Raw genomic sequence first — 13,717 nt, 5'->3', positions numbered from 1 at the left:
CTCACTGATCCCTGATGGAAAGGGCAATGGACTCCAGCTGCTGGGTGGAGCACAGGCTGCCTCTCACAGACACCCCAGTGCCTGTCCACCCCACCCACCACAGAAAGAGCTTGAGCAATCCAATCAAAGTGCTTTCCAATCATCACATTCCTGGGACACGGCAGGGATACCCTGGAGCATGAGCTCCATAGGTCCTCCAGCACCCAGGTCCCCACTCCAGCAGCTCTGCAGGGCAGCACAGCTCTGCTCGAGGCTCTCAGCTCCCCAGTTTCAGCCCAGGATAGGATCAGAGATACAATCCAGACATCCAAGTTGCAGTTAGGAGGCATGAGGACATCCTGCCCTAGATTTGAGGAGCAGGCTGCTCAGAGCTGAGGCAGAGCAGCCTTGGTGCAGCACAGGAGAGCTGTGATCTCCATGCATCTCAGCTGGCATTCATCTGGAGTTTACACAAGCTCTGCTACGTCAGGAGGAAGAGATGGTGTCTAAGGAAGTGGCGTGTTCAGATGAGATTAAGTTTCACTCCAAAGTTTCACCCAGCTTTCCTTCCTCATTGCAGATCTGGGGCCAGCCAGGTGGCTCCTGGGGCTGTTCCTCCTGACTTGGCCACTTAATGCTCTCCCTGCACTCACCTTCCCCTTCTCTCCCACTGAGGTCCTCCGTCCTCATCACCTCTTGGCTACTCAGGAAGAGGAGGTTCAAGTGAAAGGAGGCAATTAGATTACAACAGGATGTGATTGAATTGAGTCAAAAAAGGAAGAGCAGACACATCTGAAACCTCCAGGGTAACAAGGTCCTGTTTGTTTGCTGAGGCAGTGAGTGTTAACACTTGAAGAGGGGAGATTTAGACATCAGGAGGAAATTCTTCCCTGTGAGGGTGGTGAGAGCCTGGCCCAGGGTGCCCAGGGAAGCTGTGGCTGCCCCATCCCTGGCAGTGTTGAAGGGCAGGTTGGATGGGGCTTGGAGCAGCCTGGGCTGGTGGGAGGTGTCCCTGCCCATGCAGGGGGGTTGGATCTAGAAGATCTTTAAGGTCCCTTCCAACTAAACCATTCTATGATTCTCTGATTAAACAAGAAAAAAACCCAAACAGCCTGTCTGGTGCTTGTCTCTCCTGTTCTACATGGTGTTGGTCAAGTTGCTCAGCACAAAGTGTAGCAAGTTGGATGCCAAGCTGAGCTACCTGAGATTTGCAGAGGGGCTCAGCCCCTTGAGCCCTGAAGGAGTGGTTGAGAGCTGCTTCACCCCTGCAAAAACTGAGCACTCAGGAGGTTCCAGTAACTGAGAAAGCAAAAAGGGTGCCCTGCTGAATGGTGCATGGAAGCCTGGGTGGGCATAGCCACCCACTGCACTGCCTGCTTGGTATCTGCACAGCACCTCAGGTGGCTTCTCAACTAGTACTGCAGAGACAGAGCAAATTGTTAATGGGGAAGGTAACAAGGAAAGCACAGATCAAAGTTCCCCAATATTACTTTTGAAGGCCAGGAGAAGAGGTTCCTTGTTTTCAACAGGTGAATGTTCATTCATCCCTATGTATCAGGCTTTCCAAAAAAGCCAAAAGTGTCTCCATGTCCTCCCCAAAATGCTGAAACATCCATAATGTTTTGTTGCTTTTGCACATGAGATGCTGTTAATGAGCATCTGTGAAAAATCTGTCTTCTGTTATTTTAGGGGCACTGTACTGAGTGCTGCCTCTCTCCTTATCACCACCAAGTTCCTCCTTATCATCACCAAGCTGCTCACTTACCTTTCACCCATTGCAGAGATCCTTCCTTTAAATCATTCTTGCAGTAGAGGATGGAGGAGAATGATCCATTTTTCTCAGTTTCATCATCTTGGCTTTTATGGGCCATGCTGAAGGTGCCTCTCCTCGTGGAATTCTATGTTGGACTGTCAGAAATCCAACCCTTTGAGTGCCCACCTTGCCTTCCACTGCTGAGGAGCACCTGCTCTGCTCCTTGGGGACCAGGTTGTGAAATCCTTTCTCAGGCTCCCACTGGCATCTCCCTTCAGGACCTGCTTTCCACGAGCAAGGAGGTATTTTCTAGCCCTGAAAAGAGGAAAAGAAAACCTGAAATCTTGCAGAGGCAGCAGGTGGAGGGTAAGAGCACAGACCACCCTGTGGGTGTTACCACCAGGTGGGTGTCATCCAGCCTCAGCTGCAGTCCTCACAGGCTCCCCTTTTGCTGCAAGTACTTTATTTTTTCCTAAATAGGTGGAAAAGTTATCCTTAAATATTCCTTAATTTATCCAGACAGCTTTAAATATTCATAGTTTGCAAACAGCTCCTCAAGGAACAGGCAGGATTCCTCCTGGTGAAACCAACAGCATCTTCCAGCAGGCACCTCCAGAAGAAAGAGGAGTGGGTGTAAATGCTCCCCTGGAAGGGATGATCCCACTCCCCTTGAGCAGACAATCAATCCCCCAGCACACAAAGGCAGCAGGGCAGAGAGGGATGGAAAATGCACCCAGTGCAGGCAGGAGGGAAGCCCTGCAGGGCTCTGCTCTGGTCCCTGCTCTGCCCACGGGCGGTGCCAGAAGCTGGTGGAGCAGATCCCTGTGCCCACGGGTTATCCAGGCAAACACTGCTGACATAAGTCTCCAACCTCCTGCCAGGGCTTGTGGGTGGTTGTTAAATGAATGCTTGGAAGACTCTGAAGTTTACTTTGCAATTATCTTTCACTCCCGTGGTTCTGCTGCAGCCTCCCCAGAGCTCTCAGCTGCTGTGGATCCTCTGGCTGGTTTCACTTTTGCAGCAGGAGGTTGTGAGGGTCCCTCAGAGGGCTCATCCCTGCTCCTTCCAAAGGAGGTTGTTTCCTTTTGAACTGATGGTTGCTGCTGCAACTACCCCGCTGCACAAAGCCAGGATTGTCACCAGCTGAAGGGCTGTGAGAGAGGGAAATGAGGCAAGAGAAACACAGAAGGTTCTTCTGCTTGTAGAAGAAAAACTGCAGAGGGCTGGGAACTGACACCTGAGGGAAGTGGGTCATGGTACGTGGGGCAGAAGAGGTGTGTGTGGTCTAGGTGAAGATGTCCCTGCCCATGGTAGAAGTGTTGCACAGCTTTAAAGTTCCCTCCCAAGCCCAACTGCTCTGTGATCCTGTGTGTGTGCACCAGGATGGACACGGGCGGGGGGTGGTTCTTCCTGGGCCATTCCCTTGTGGAGCAGGGGCAGGCAGATGCTACAGAGCATGGATCCCAGCATTGAAAGGGGGATCCAAACAAGGAATTTTCACACTGCTTTCCCCTTCAGTCCTTTCAGGGTAACCTCAAGCAGAAGGGAAAGTGAAAGTGAAAAACAGGACAGAAAAGCCAGCGCAGAACAGCAGAGTGAAAAACCAGAGGAAACAAAAAGAGAAGCAAATTAAAACCTACCACCCTGTCATTGTTACTGTCACATTAAGTAGAGATTAATCAAGATTCTCTAGTTTATATGTTGAGCATTTGGAGTCCCTGGAGGGCAGTCCCCAGGACATGACAGCAAAGGCTGCAGCAGGGCCAGGACAGCTCAGACTTCCCAGCTGGAATGAGCTCCTCAGCAAAAGCAGCTTTGCTTTTACCTCCTCGTGCAGCAAAGGCTCCCTTGGCTCTGTTGACTGCCTGCTTTTGGAGATGGGTCCCCCCAAATCCTCCTCTGCCTCCCTCTGTGCTAATGCAAGGGGCACCATCTCCTCCCCTGCACTCCCCAGGATCCGTGTCCCTTTCTTTATTATTCTTTCTTCTTATTCTTCATGCAATACCAACATTCCTCTGACAACTTTGCCTCCTTCAGGCTACAGACCCTCTTTGTAGGACACCTCCAAGCCATTGCTGAACAGCAGGGAGCATTCAGTAAGAGCTTCTGCTTCACTTCCAGCAAGCAGGCAGGTACTCACCTGGTCCTGCTCCCCTGCAGCTCCCGGCGAGCCAGCTCAGCTCCCTCCTCTTCCTTCCCCCTGTCCTGTATCTGCCAGGGTCCTGATCAGCACTGCCCAGGCACCACGCTGTCTCCCACCAAGAGGGGAGGTCTCTGGTCCCACAGCCCCAACCTGTGCCCAGGAATGCTGTGCCCATGGACTACCCAGACACGACTCACCCAAGGCAAGGATCCCGCACCCCCGCGCGCCTCCTTCCCCAGAGCTGCAAGCACCAACTTGCAAAATCTCCCTCCTGCATGTGACTTTTCCCCTAGTCTGGTTTCAGAACCATGGTTTTAACCCTCTAGAGTTCCTCAAAAGTGCTTCCCCAACCAAGGCACAGCCCTGGAAGGAGATCCCACTGCAGGAGTTATCCTTACCTTTTGCAGGGTGGGAGCACAGAACTGGAGCTGGACCCTGAAGGCCATGCAGGGCTGCAGAGGGCACAGACAGACAGAAGGCCCTCCTCCTCCTCCTCCTCCTCCTCAATCAGCCAGGCAGGACTCACAGAGTACAAATCCCAAAGTTGTGTCAGATTCGTCGCTGTGAATCCACCAGGTAAAGCAAAGCACTGACTACAGGGCTGGAGAAACCAGAAGAGATGACTGGAAATCTGAAGGCTGAGCACAGGTCACTGTCCAGTCAGCAAAAGGTCACATCAAAGCACAGAGAAACAAGGATAAGGCACAGGGTGGGAACCATCAGGCTCCTCAGAACAGGAGGCTGTGCTGATAGGGAGGGCGGGTGCCAGTTTCCTCTCCAGCTGCTGTACTCCCAAGAAAAGCAGTAGGATCACGGTCAGAAAGATCCTCCAGAGCAGCTTGACATGCTGGAGAAGTAATTCACTCCCAGGCAAAGAGGTAACGCTGAGAGAGCAGAGCAGAGAAGCCTCATTACCCTGGGAGTTGTGGTTTCCCAGCTCACCAAGAACTGGAGGATCCCGGAGGCTGGGAGCAGAGCGAGTCAAGTCTCTTCAGGACTGTTTGCCTTAGTTTAAGAAAAAGATAAAGTTGTATTGCAGTGCCTGCACTCACTTCCTGGAGAAAACACTGTTGTTTTCTGGGAGGATGAATTTCTGCAGCCCTGCCTGCTCCAGACATTGCTGAGCAATGTGTTCACTGCACCACGTGGCTGCAAGGGGAACAGAACTGACTCCAAACCCACACGGGATCTTGTTACACTGGGAACTGGCAACTCACACAGGAATGTGATCCAGGTGTGGAGAGAAATCTGAGAAATCTTCTGGCTGTTGTCACTAGCTCAAAGCCCAGCTCCAATCCCCACCCAAGACAGGGCCATGAAAAGCTTCAGGTTCTTTTCCAAACGCACCTCATCAAAGGTCTTGGCTCGGTTTTCTCCTTGTCTCACCCACGCCAGGATCCTGACAGGGGGGTGAAGATGACAACCAAAGTGCTCAGAAAAAGCCCTGTCAGCTCACTGCAGAAAAATGCCCGAGGCAAAACCCTGGAGGGGGGGACAATAAACTTGAAAGCAACACTCGTAATTACCCGCAGCACGTCCACTGGGTGCCTCTTGCTCAGCAAGATGTGCATGTATCGCTTGATCTTGGCACCAACACCTCAACCCAGCAGCACAGCCAGAAAAATCCTGCTCATCTGGGCAAAGGGGGTGAAAAAAAAAAAGCCACACAAATTCCAAATAATCCCAGTTTTGCTGCTCTGAGGCAGTAAAAAAGGCTGCACACTGTCGCACTTCTAGTGACTTTCAAAGTAGCTGTTTCACAGCTGTCTAAGGAACTGAGGAGGAAGCTCCACAACAGCTCCACCTCAATGGAAGGCACAGGTTTCCAGCTCATTTTCTGAGATCATTTTCCACCCAACGCCTCTCTGAACTTGCAGCTTTGGTCCAAAGGAGATGATGGATATGCAGGTTGGGTTGTGTGGTGTCAAGATCTCCCAGCCCCACTTTAGTGGTCATCAAGCCACATCAAGCAACATTTGGCAGGTGTTACTTTTCCAATCATTTTATTTGGGGCACAATCTTGATGCTTTTGTTAGGCAGGTGAGAACCTTCTAGGTATCTTCTCAATCCAAGTAAGTACCCTGTAGCCCCCAAAAAATTGTCCATAAAATATTAAATATTTAATATATTCCAATAAACAACACATCTGAGAATCTAGCCAGACTATAAGCTGCTGCTTTATATCTGCCTTTATGCCTGGGTTTCTGAAATGCAAAGATGTGTCTACAACATTCCTGTCCCACCTATTAATGGCCCTTCCAAACTTGAGGATAGAAATTTAGCCCCATTAGAAATGTAACCCTCTTAAAGCCAACAGGGAGAACTGTAACTAACAGCAAATACAAAGTCAACCAGCAAACTAGAAAGAATCTTGCAGAGAGGCAAAGGCTCAGAAGAAATAGGGAACTATTGGAAAGAAGACACTGGCAGGATCCCAACGCAGACTGAAGGTGCTTCTGTTTTGCAGAGCCAGCTGACACCCTCTGGAACTGGCCCCCTTTAAAAAAATGAAGGTCTTCCAGAAACTGAAATGCAAATGAATGCAATGAAAGTGAATGAAGACTCAGACTGTTCCGCTCCGGGAAGCGCCGTGTGGGCTGTGCAGTCAGCTCGTGCTGGCTGGCAGGGGATTTGGGGATTTATTTTATACACATCAGAGTTAAGGCAGCTTGAGGTTTTTCTCTGGAGTTTTATTCACTGGTATTTCTGAGGAAGCAAGTCCTGATTTCACATAAACCCACAGCAGAGCTATTTACAGTGTCTCCCTCTCTCTCGTTTCACTTGCTCTTTGCTGATTTTCTGCTTCCTGATCTGACCTCTCTGATAATTAAGTGATGAGCTCCCACTGCAGCCATCTCATCAAGAGCCACCTTCACCCCACTGCTGAATGAGACCTCACCCTTCCTTCCAGCACCATGAAACCAGCTGCCAGAGCCAACAGTTATTGGGGGACAAAACTCAACTGCAGAACCCCAGGACACAGGGACAGCAGGACAGTGGTGATGCTGGAGCCTCTTCCTGGCTAAAAGAACCAGTTAAAAACTAAGTCAAAAGAAGCTGATTTCTAGCCTCAGTGAACCTGGTGAAAAAAAAAAAAAAATAGTAAACATCTGCCCTCTTGGAAACAATCTCTAACTTATTTCAAGTCTTCTCTGTTCTGTGATGAAGACCCCAGACTAAATAATCCTCTTCCTCCCCATCAGCATCACTCTGAGCACCATTCACTTCCCGGGCCCTTTGAGGCTTTATTCAAAGATCAGTTTGTTTTCATCTCTTTCAAAGCTCAGTGTCCAAACAGGACAGGGAGACCTCAACACACCCATGAGCATAACAACCCCCTTTGTCACCTCCATCTCCCACAGAACACTTCATCACAGGATTGTCACGGTTGGAAAAGACCTCGAAGGTCACTGTGTCCAACCATCAACACCCTCCTCACCCCCCCAAAAAAAGACAAGCCCACTAGAGCATGTCCTGAAATGCCACTTGTACCAAGATGCTGTACAGTGGTGACTTCATTTCAAAACCAAATCTGTTGCTGAATCTGGGGGAGTTCACTCTCGTCTCCCAGTGTCTGTGGAGCTGTGAAGCTGCTTATTGACTGCTGGGGGTTTTGTGGATTTGATTTCACCTTTTCTTAGCTCAGCCTGGCACTCCTCTTCAGGGAGTCTCATGTCATTGGCTTCAGATCATTTCTTATATCTATCAAGATCATTTGGAATTGAAATGTAGTCCTCTGTACTGTTTGTATCTCTTCCCAGCTTGGTGCCCTGGACAGATATTATTATAACATATGATTAGTTCCCTATTTCATCACGCTGCGTTAATGAATATATTACAGGGAGTCTGAGTCCAGGGGAAAAAAAGTCTGCATTTGAAGTGCTTTCCCAGACTGACAACCACCACTGATACCTCCTGCCATCAGGGATAATCTCCTCTTCTATCATGTCTTTAATATAATTTTGGAGATCACTCTTCACTACTTGAAGCCTGACTGCTTTAAATAGTGAGATATAGACTCTGCTTTTCCCTATTCTGACTCCATATGCTCTCTGTATTTACCACATGCTTTGATAAACTTATCAGCCTTTCAAAAAGCTGTCACCTCATCATTATTCCAGCTTTGCCATGATCTGAACACCACTGAAGTTCCTCCCTGCACAAGCAGCAGCCACCACCACCAGAGCTCATTTCCTTGGGATGAAACTGCATTGCCAGTGGGTAACTGTTCCATCATTTCTGTGTTTGTTTTTTTTCCAGTGAGCCTTAATTAGGAGAACTAAGTTGTGGAAAACCTTGTCTTGCTCATTCCTTCTCTCCCAGCCCACAAAGTCTTCTTTCACAGACTCTGGGTTGGAACTTGCTTTAGTCAAACAGCTCAGCAAAGCTGACAGATTGACAGTCATTGCTTATAAAACTGTTATTTCACAATATCCCTAAATTACATGTTTCAAATGAAAAACGACACTTGCTTAAGGCATGAAGAGTGGTTCTCATTGTTGTTTTCCCCCTACTTCTGCCTTTTTCCTATGAAGAATTAGAGTATTATTCTTTTTATTATGGTAATGTGAGAACCTTTCTTGCATCTCAAATTAAAAGAGGGAAAGCTTGCCATGTGCCTTGAGAAATTATTCAGCCATTGATCCAGCAGATCCTTTATTAGATTATTTTGCAATAGCTAAATGTAATTTAATACCTATTTATTTTCTAATCCTATGCCAGTCTGAGTTACAATCTTTTCTGCATGAAATCAGTACTTTCTCCTTTCAACCTCCATGATCCTTTCTTGGATTAGTCTGGGGAACTTTTTCAACAAAACATTGATCTGAGCAACCTGCTCTGGTGGGAGGTGTCCCTGCCCATGCAGGGGGGTTGGATCTAGATGGTCTTTAAGGTTCCTTCCAACCCAAACCATTCTGTGATTTTATGATCTTGAGGTTTCTTGATAACAATTTCCTTTTAATACTTTGAAGGAAAACCTCAGTCTTGTCTTGCTTATTATGCATTAATGCAAGAATTAGTGATGTCAGATAACAGGGAAAGATTCCAGATGAGGAAAAGAGAGGCAAAAAGGAATAAAAGTGAGTAGGTTTCATACAGGCAAAGAGAAGGAAGAGGAATGGCTTTTTTCTTATATAACCTATAGAAGGGATGGGACACACCAGAACAGCAAGAGAGCACAGGAGTATTTAGGTCACCCAAAATTAGGGTGTGATTTCCTAGGACTGAGCCCAGTTCCTCCCAGCTATGGCTGGGACACACCAACTTGCTGTCCACACGGCCCACGAGCTGCCTCACAGCCCAGACACTACTGGCTTTTCTGTAGGGCTACTGGTTGCCAGATAATTCTGCTTCCTCCGGGGTCGATGAGGAAAACAGCAGGAGCTGACCAGCAGCACCTTGATGGGCTTGGATCTAGCACCTAAAAAAAAAGCTTCAGCTTTAATAAAGATCATAGAACCACAGAATGGTTTGAGTTGGAAGGGAACTTAAAGATCATCTAGATCCAACCCCCTGCATGGGCAGGGACACCTCCCACCAGCCCAGGTTGCTCCAAGCCCCATCCAACCTGCTCTTCAACACCTCTAGGGATGGGACAAGCCAGGACCTCCTGGAGTAGGTTTCATACAGGCAAAGAGAAGGAAGAGGAATGGCTTTTTTCTTATATAACCTATAGAAGGGATGGGACACACCAGAACAGCAAGAGAGCACAGGAGTATTTAGGTCACCCAAAATTAGGGTGTGATTTCCTAGGACTGAGCCCAGTTCCTCCCAGCTATGGCTGGGACACACCAACTTGCTGTCCACATGGCCCACGAGCTGCCTCACAGCCCAGACACTACTGGCTTTTCTGTAGGGCTACTGGTTGCCAGATAATTCTGCTTCCTCCGGGGTCGATGGGGAAACAGCAGGAGCTGACCAGCAGCACCTTGATGGGCTTGGATCTAGCACCTAAAAAAAAAGCTTCAGCTTTAATAAAGATCATAGAACCACAGAATGGTTTGAGTTGGAAGGGAACTTAAAGATCATCTAGATCCAACCCCCTGCATGGGCAGGGACACCTCCCACCAGCCCAGGTTGCTCCAAGCCCCATCCAACCTGCTCTTCAACACCTCTAGGGATGGGACAAGCCAGGACCTCCTGGGCAATTTGGGCCAGTGTCTTATTATCCTCATAAGATCACAATGATTTGGGTAGGGACCTCACAAAATCAGAATGAGGAATTTCAAGTTGCCACCACACTGTAATACCTTTAACAATTGGTTCCTGTTACCATCTAGCAGCCAGCCTGTCACCACAGGGCAGAAAGAGGAATGGTTCCTCAACATTCAGCAGCAGACACAGCCCTGGGGAAATTTAGGGTCTTCTCTCATGGTTCTGAACTGTCCTCCTTGAGCTCCCAGGGGGTTAGTGATAAAGCACTGGCAGTCAAAGTTGCTCCCCTCTTAATGAAAGCTCTCTCAAACTCCTGGACTGCAGATATGGGGGTGATTTCCCTCCCCTATTTCTCTGATTGGACCTTGGAAAGGGAGGGAGGAAAAAGGGTAAGGGGATCTTGATATGGGAAAATTACCTTCTCTGAAACAAACAAAAAACAATTACAACTTAAATGTCCCATAAAATGCTCCTAGAAAAATAACTAAATGATGATTTTTCTTATGTCACAGAAAGCACCACAAAGCAAACCCAGAAAGACCTTCCTCTCATTATTTTGGATTTAAATGCAACAAAAGCACAGGGGATCAAACCCACCCTGGCTCTAACTGACAAAAAAAACCAACAATCATCCTGAGGCAGCAGAGGTGGCAGCCTGGAGTGGGGCTGGGGGCTTTGCTTCCCCTTCTGCCTCCCCTCCAGAGGGATGCTGAGCTGTTCAACTCCTGCCTCAAACAGGCAGTAGCAAGAAGGAGACTCTGACCTTCAGACCTAAGCAAGGAACAAGCTCTGTCAACACATTCGTGCTTTAAAAATTGAAGCCTGGCTTCAAGCAGCCCAAATGTGTGTCCTAATTGTACCTGGCACTGCGTGTGAAGCCGTCCAGCTGACACTGACATTCTGGTGACAATAAGCCAGTTGTCCATCTGGTCTTCTCAGCAGGATTTGAAAATTTGAATGTATCCACTCTGCAAATGCATAATGTCTGGGAAGATATTCCACAAAAATCCAAGTACAAACCACTATTGATGAACAGGGATGTGAGTGGAGCCAAACAGCACTGGGTAAATCCTACCGTGCCTGTGTTGATCCCAGGAATGTGCTCGTTTTCCAACAGTTTAACTGGGAGAAATCCACAGCAGGAGCCTCTCATCTGGCATTGCATGAGCAGGACAAGACCCCAGCATGTCTTACATCCACACAGCACCAGGACTGTGACTGTCCTGGCAATGGGCCTGTGTTTCCAGGGTGAGAGCTTGAATTAAGGGAACAGACAGTGCTGTGTGTACCCAGAGCAGCTCCTGGCCTGGTCTCTGGTACCAGAGCAACCTGTGGCTCAAGGACAAGAGGTCTAGGAGGGATGATGCAGACAGAGCAGCAGCAGGATGAATTCCCAGATTTGTAGTAGCAACTGAGGCAGGTTTTACTCTGATTAATCAAACTTGAAGCAGAGAGCCTAGAAAATCAGATCACAGGGGTGAGAAGCTGCGTGTCCAACTCCACACCCGTCAGTAGAAGACTCTCCCCTGCAGGTTATTTTTCTGGCACAGCCTGGCTGAGGCACAAAGTTAGCAGTAGGTCTCCCTCTCCCAGGGCATCAGACTGTTAAGATGAGCAGAACTCCATTTAAAACAACATATTCACAGTGCAAATAAAGCCAGCCTTCCTGGAGAGCAGTCGTTGGAAAGACTCACTTCTGTGCAAAGTTAGTCAGGTAAATCTCACCTGTTCAGTCTGAAAAACACCACAGAAAATGTATATTCTTGCCACACATTGTTCTAAAGGCAGAGTCTTCACACCACCTATGCCAAGGGGAAACAATAAGGGAAGGTTTTTTCCTTTTCTCCTGCCTCTTACTACTTTAGAGGAAGGATAGAAAATCCTCATGTAGAAAACTTAGGAACCAGTGTGAGAAAGTGGGGCACGCACTGGGATTTTTCTGGACAGAGAAGCAGTCTTCTCCTGATAAACAAACAGGATGAAACTGCTAATTGCAGCCTGGAGCTAGGAGGACTTTTATGAGGAGCATCATGCTGGAGTCTGAGCACCTGCTCTCAACAGGAAAAAATGTCTCAACTCCAAAGGACAGATGACAATTTGTTTGGCTGCAACCTTTTACGAGGCCACAGCACCTCTCCACTCATTAAGCCAGACTGATTAAAACTGCTCTGGTCCTATTCCCCTGTACCAACCTGGCTTTTTCCCCAGCCTGGCACATTTGACTTTGCAGGAGGCTTTTGTTTCAATTTTACAACCTGTTTAATAGCTTGAATTCCTGAAGAGATCCTCTCAGAACCACGGAACTCTCCCATAAAGTATTACCACAGGAGGCACCACCACAGTCTGCTCTCTCATTGCAGACACTCCCTCCTTCATTACCACTTCCATCCATCTTGCTTTTCCTCCCTCCCAGTCACAGTCAGACTCTACAGGGACACTTCTCAGTGCCACACTGAGGCTGTGTGGAAGTACAGGATGTTCTGAGGAACATCAATCAGGTTTCTTGATTATATCAATACCTGCATGACCTTGGGATCTGATCAGGGATGTGCCCATTGAGGTCTCTTTTCTGCAAAAAGCCTTCAACTGAACTCAACAAAAAAGCAAAGCTACTTGTAATGTTCTGTTAGTGAGGGAGGAAGAATTTGCTGAAACAGTAAACCTCTTGCTGTATGTAAGTAATTTTTATTAAAGAGCTAGAAAGTCCTGGACAGACAACCCACCACACTTCCCATTGCTCCCAGGTATGGCAGGGTGCTGCAGGATGACCTTGGTTAAGAAGCACTGACCAGTACTTGACTAAAGAAGGATAATTACTGCACAGCACCTGGCTATCAAACTATTCTAGTGATCTCCTAATGGTCATGAGAACATTGGTTCCCCAAGGTTTTCAGAATGACCTGGCAGGCGAAGCATCAGACTGGAGCCAAGAGGAGGAGCTCTGTAATGGGTTTTTAACTTACCTGCTGTCACCTTCAGACACTTGCTGTACCTCTTACTCTTTTATCAATATTTGAACTTCAGTCTTCAGAGTCCAGGCTCCCATGCAACAGAGCAAGACCTGTCACTACTCCCAGAACAAGTTAGCAGGAACAAGACTGAGCAGAGACTTTGGAGTTAAGTAAGTCGTTTTACTTCCAAGTGTCAAGAGTGCCAGACTTGTAACTCAAGCTAACAGCAGAATATACAGGGGAAATTCAATACAGAGAAACTCAAGCACCTGAAAATTATCAGCCAGCACTGTACAGCCAAAGAATTCTTCTTACAGGGTTTAACCCCTGTACAAAGGTTAACAACACACTGAAAAATGCATTTTGGTCATCAAGAATACAGTTACACAGGTCTAAATTACTGACACAGGCCCTCCATTTAAACCTGGCCAGGATGTTTCTAGTTCTCAGAGGAAAGCCTCTCACTGAATACTGTCCAGATAAAAAGGGAGCATTAATGTGCCAACATGAATATACATTTAATAACTTAGCACAGATTTGAGGCGTGGCCACTTAATGTTTGAGCAAGCTCTGAATCCATATCAAGAGAGAAACTAACAGAACTCCAATGAGATACTGATGACCTACAACTCACTGAAATAATTTAACACATGTACAAGAAGAACAGTTAAGGTATGGCTAAGAGCTGTACATTCCACCTGAAGCTCAGACATTGCTACCAGCATTCCCAGGATG

At 47.7% G+C, this 13,717-nt stretch overlaps 1 protein-coding gene across 1 annotated transcript in view; it reads right to left on the bottom strand.

The window, feature by feature from the left end:
• The window catches only part of LOC104385856 (chromosome unknown open reading frame, human C9orf91), a 9,433-nt gene extending 7,583 nt beyond the window's left edge, over positions 1-1,850 (bottom strand). The window contains exon 1 of the mRNA XM_009994355.1: positions 1,745-1,850. Within this exon, the coding sequence (XP_009992657.1) occupies positions 1,745-1,850 (106 nt within the window). The remainder of the gene's footprint in view (positions 1-1,744) is intronic.
• Between the last annotated feature and the right edge of the window lie 11,867 nt (positions 1,851-13,717).

The sequence above is a fragment of the Chaetura pelagica genome, unplaced genomic scaffold (assembly GCF_000747805.2).
Source record: "Chaetura pelagica isolate M959 unplaced genomic scaffold, ChaPel_1.0 scaffold132, whole genome shotgun sequence".
Classification (NCBI taxonomy): Eukaryota; Metazoa; Chordata; class Aves; order Apodiformes; family Apodidae; genus Chaetura; species Chaetura pelagica.
Note: the sequence above shows the minus strand (reverse complement) of the source record. Positions and strands in the feature narration are given on the sequence as shown.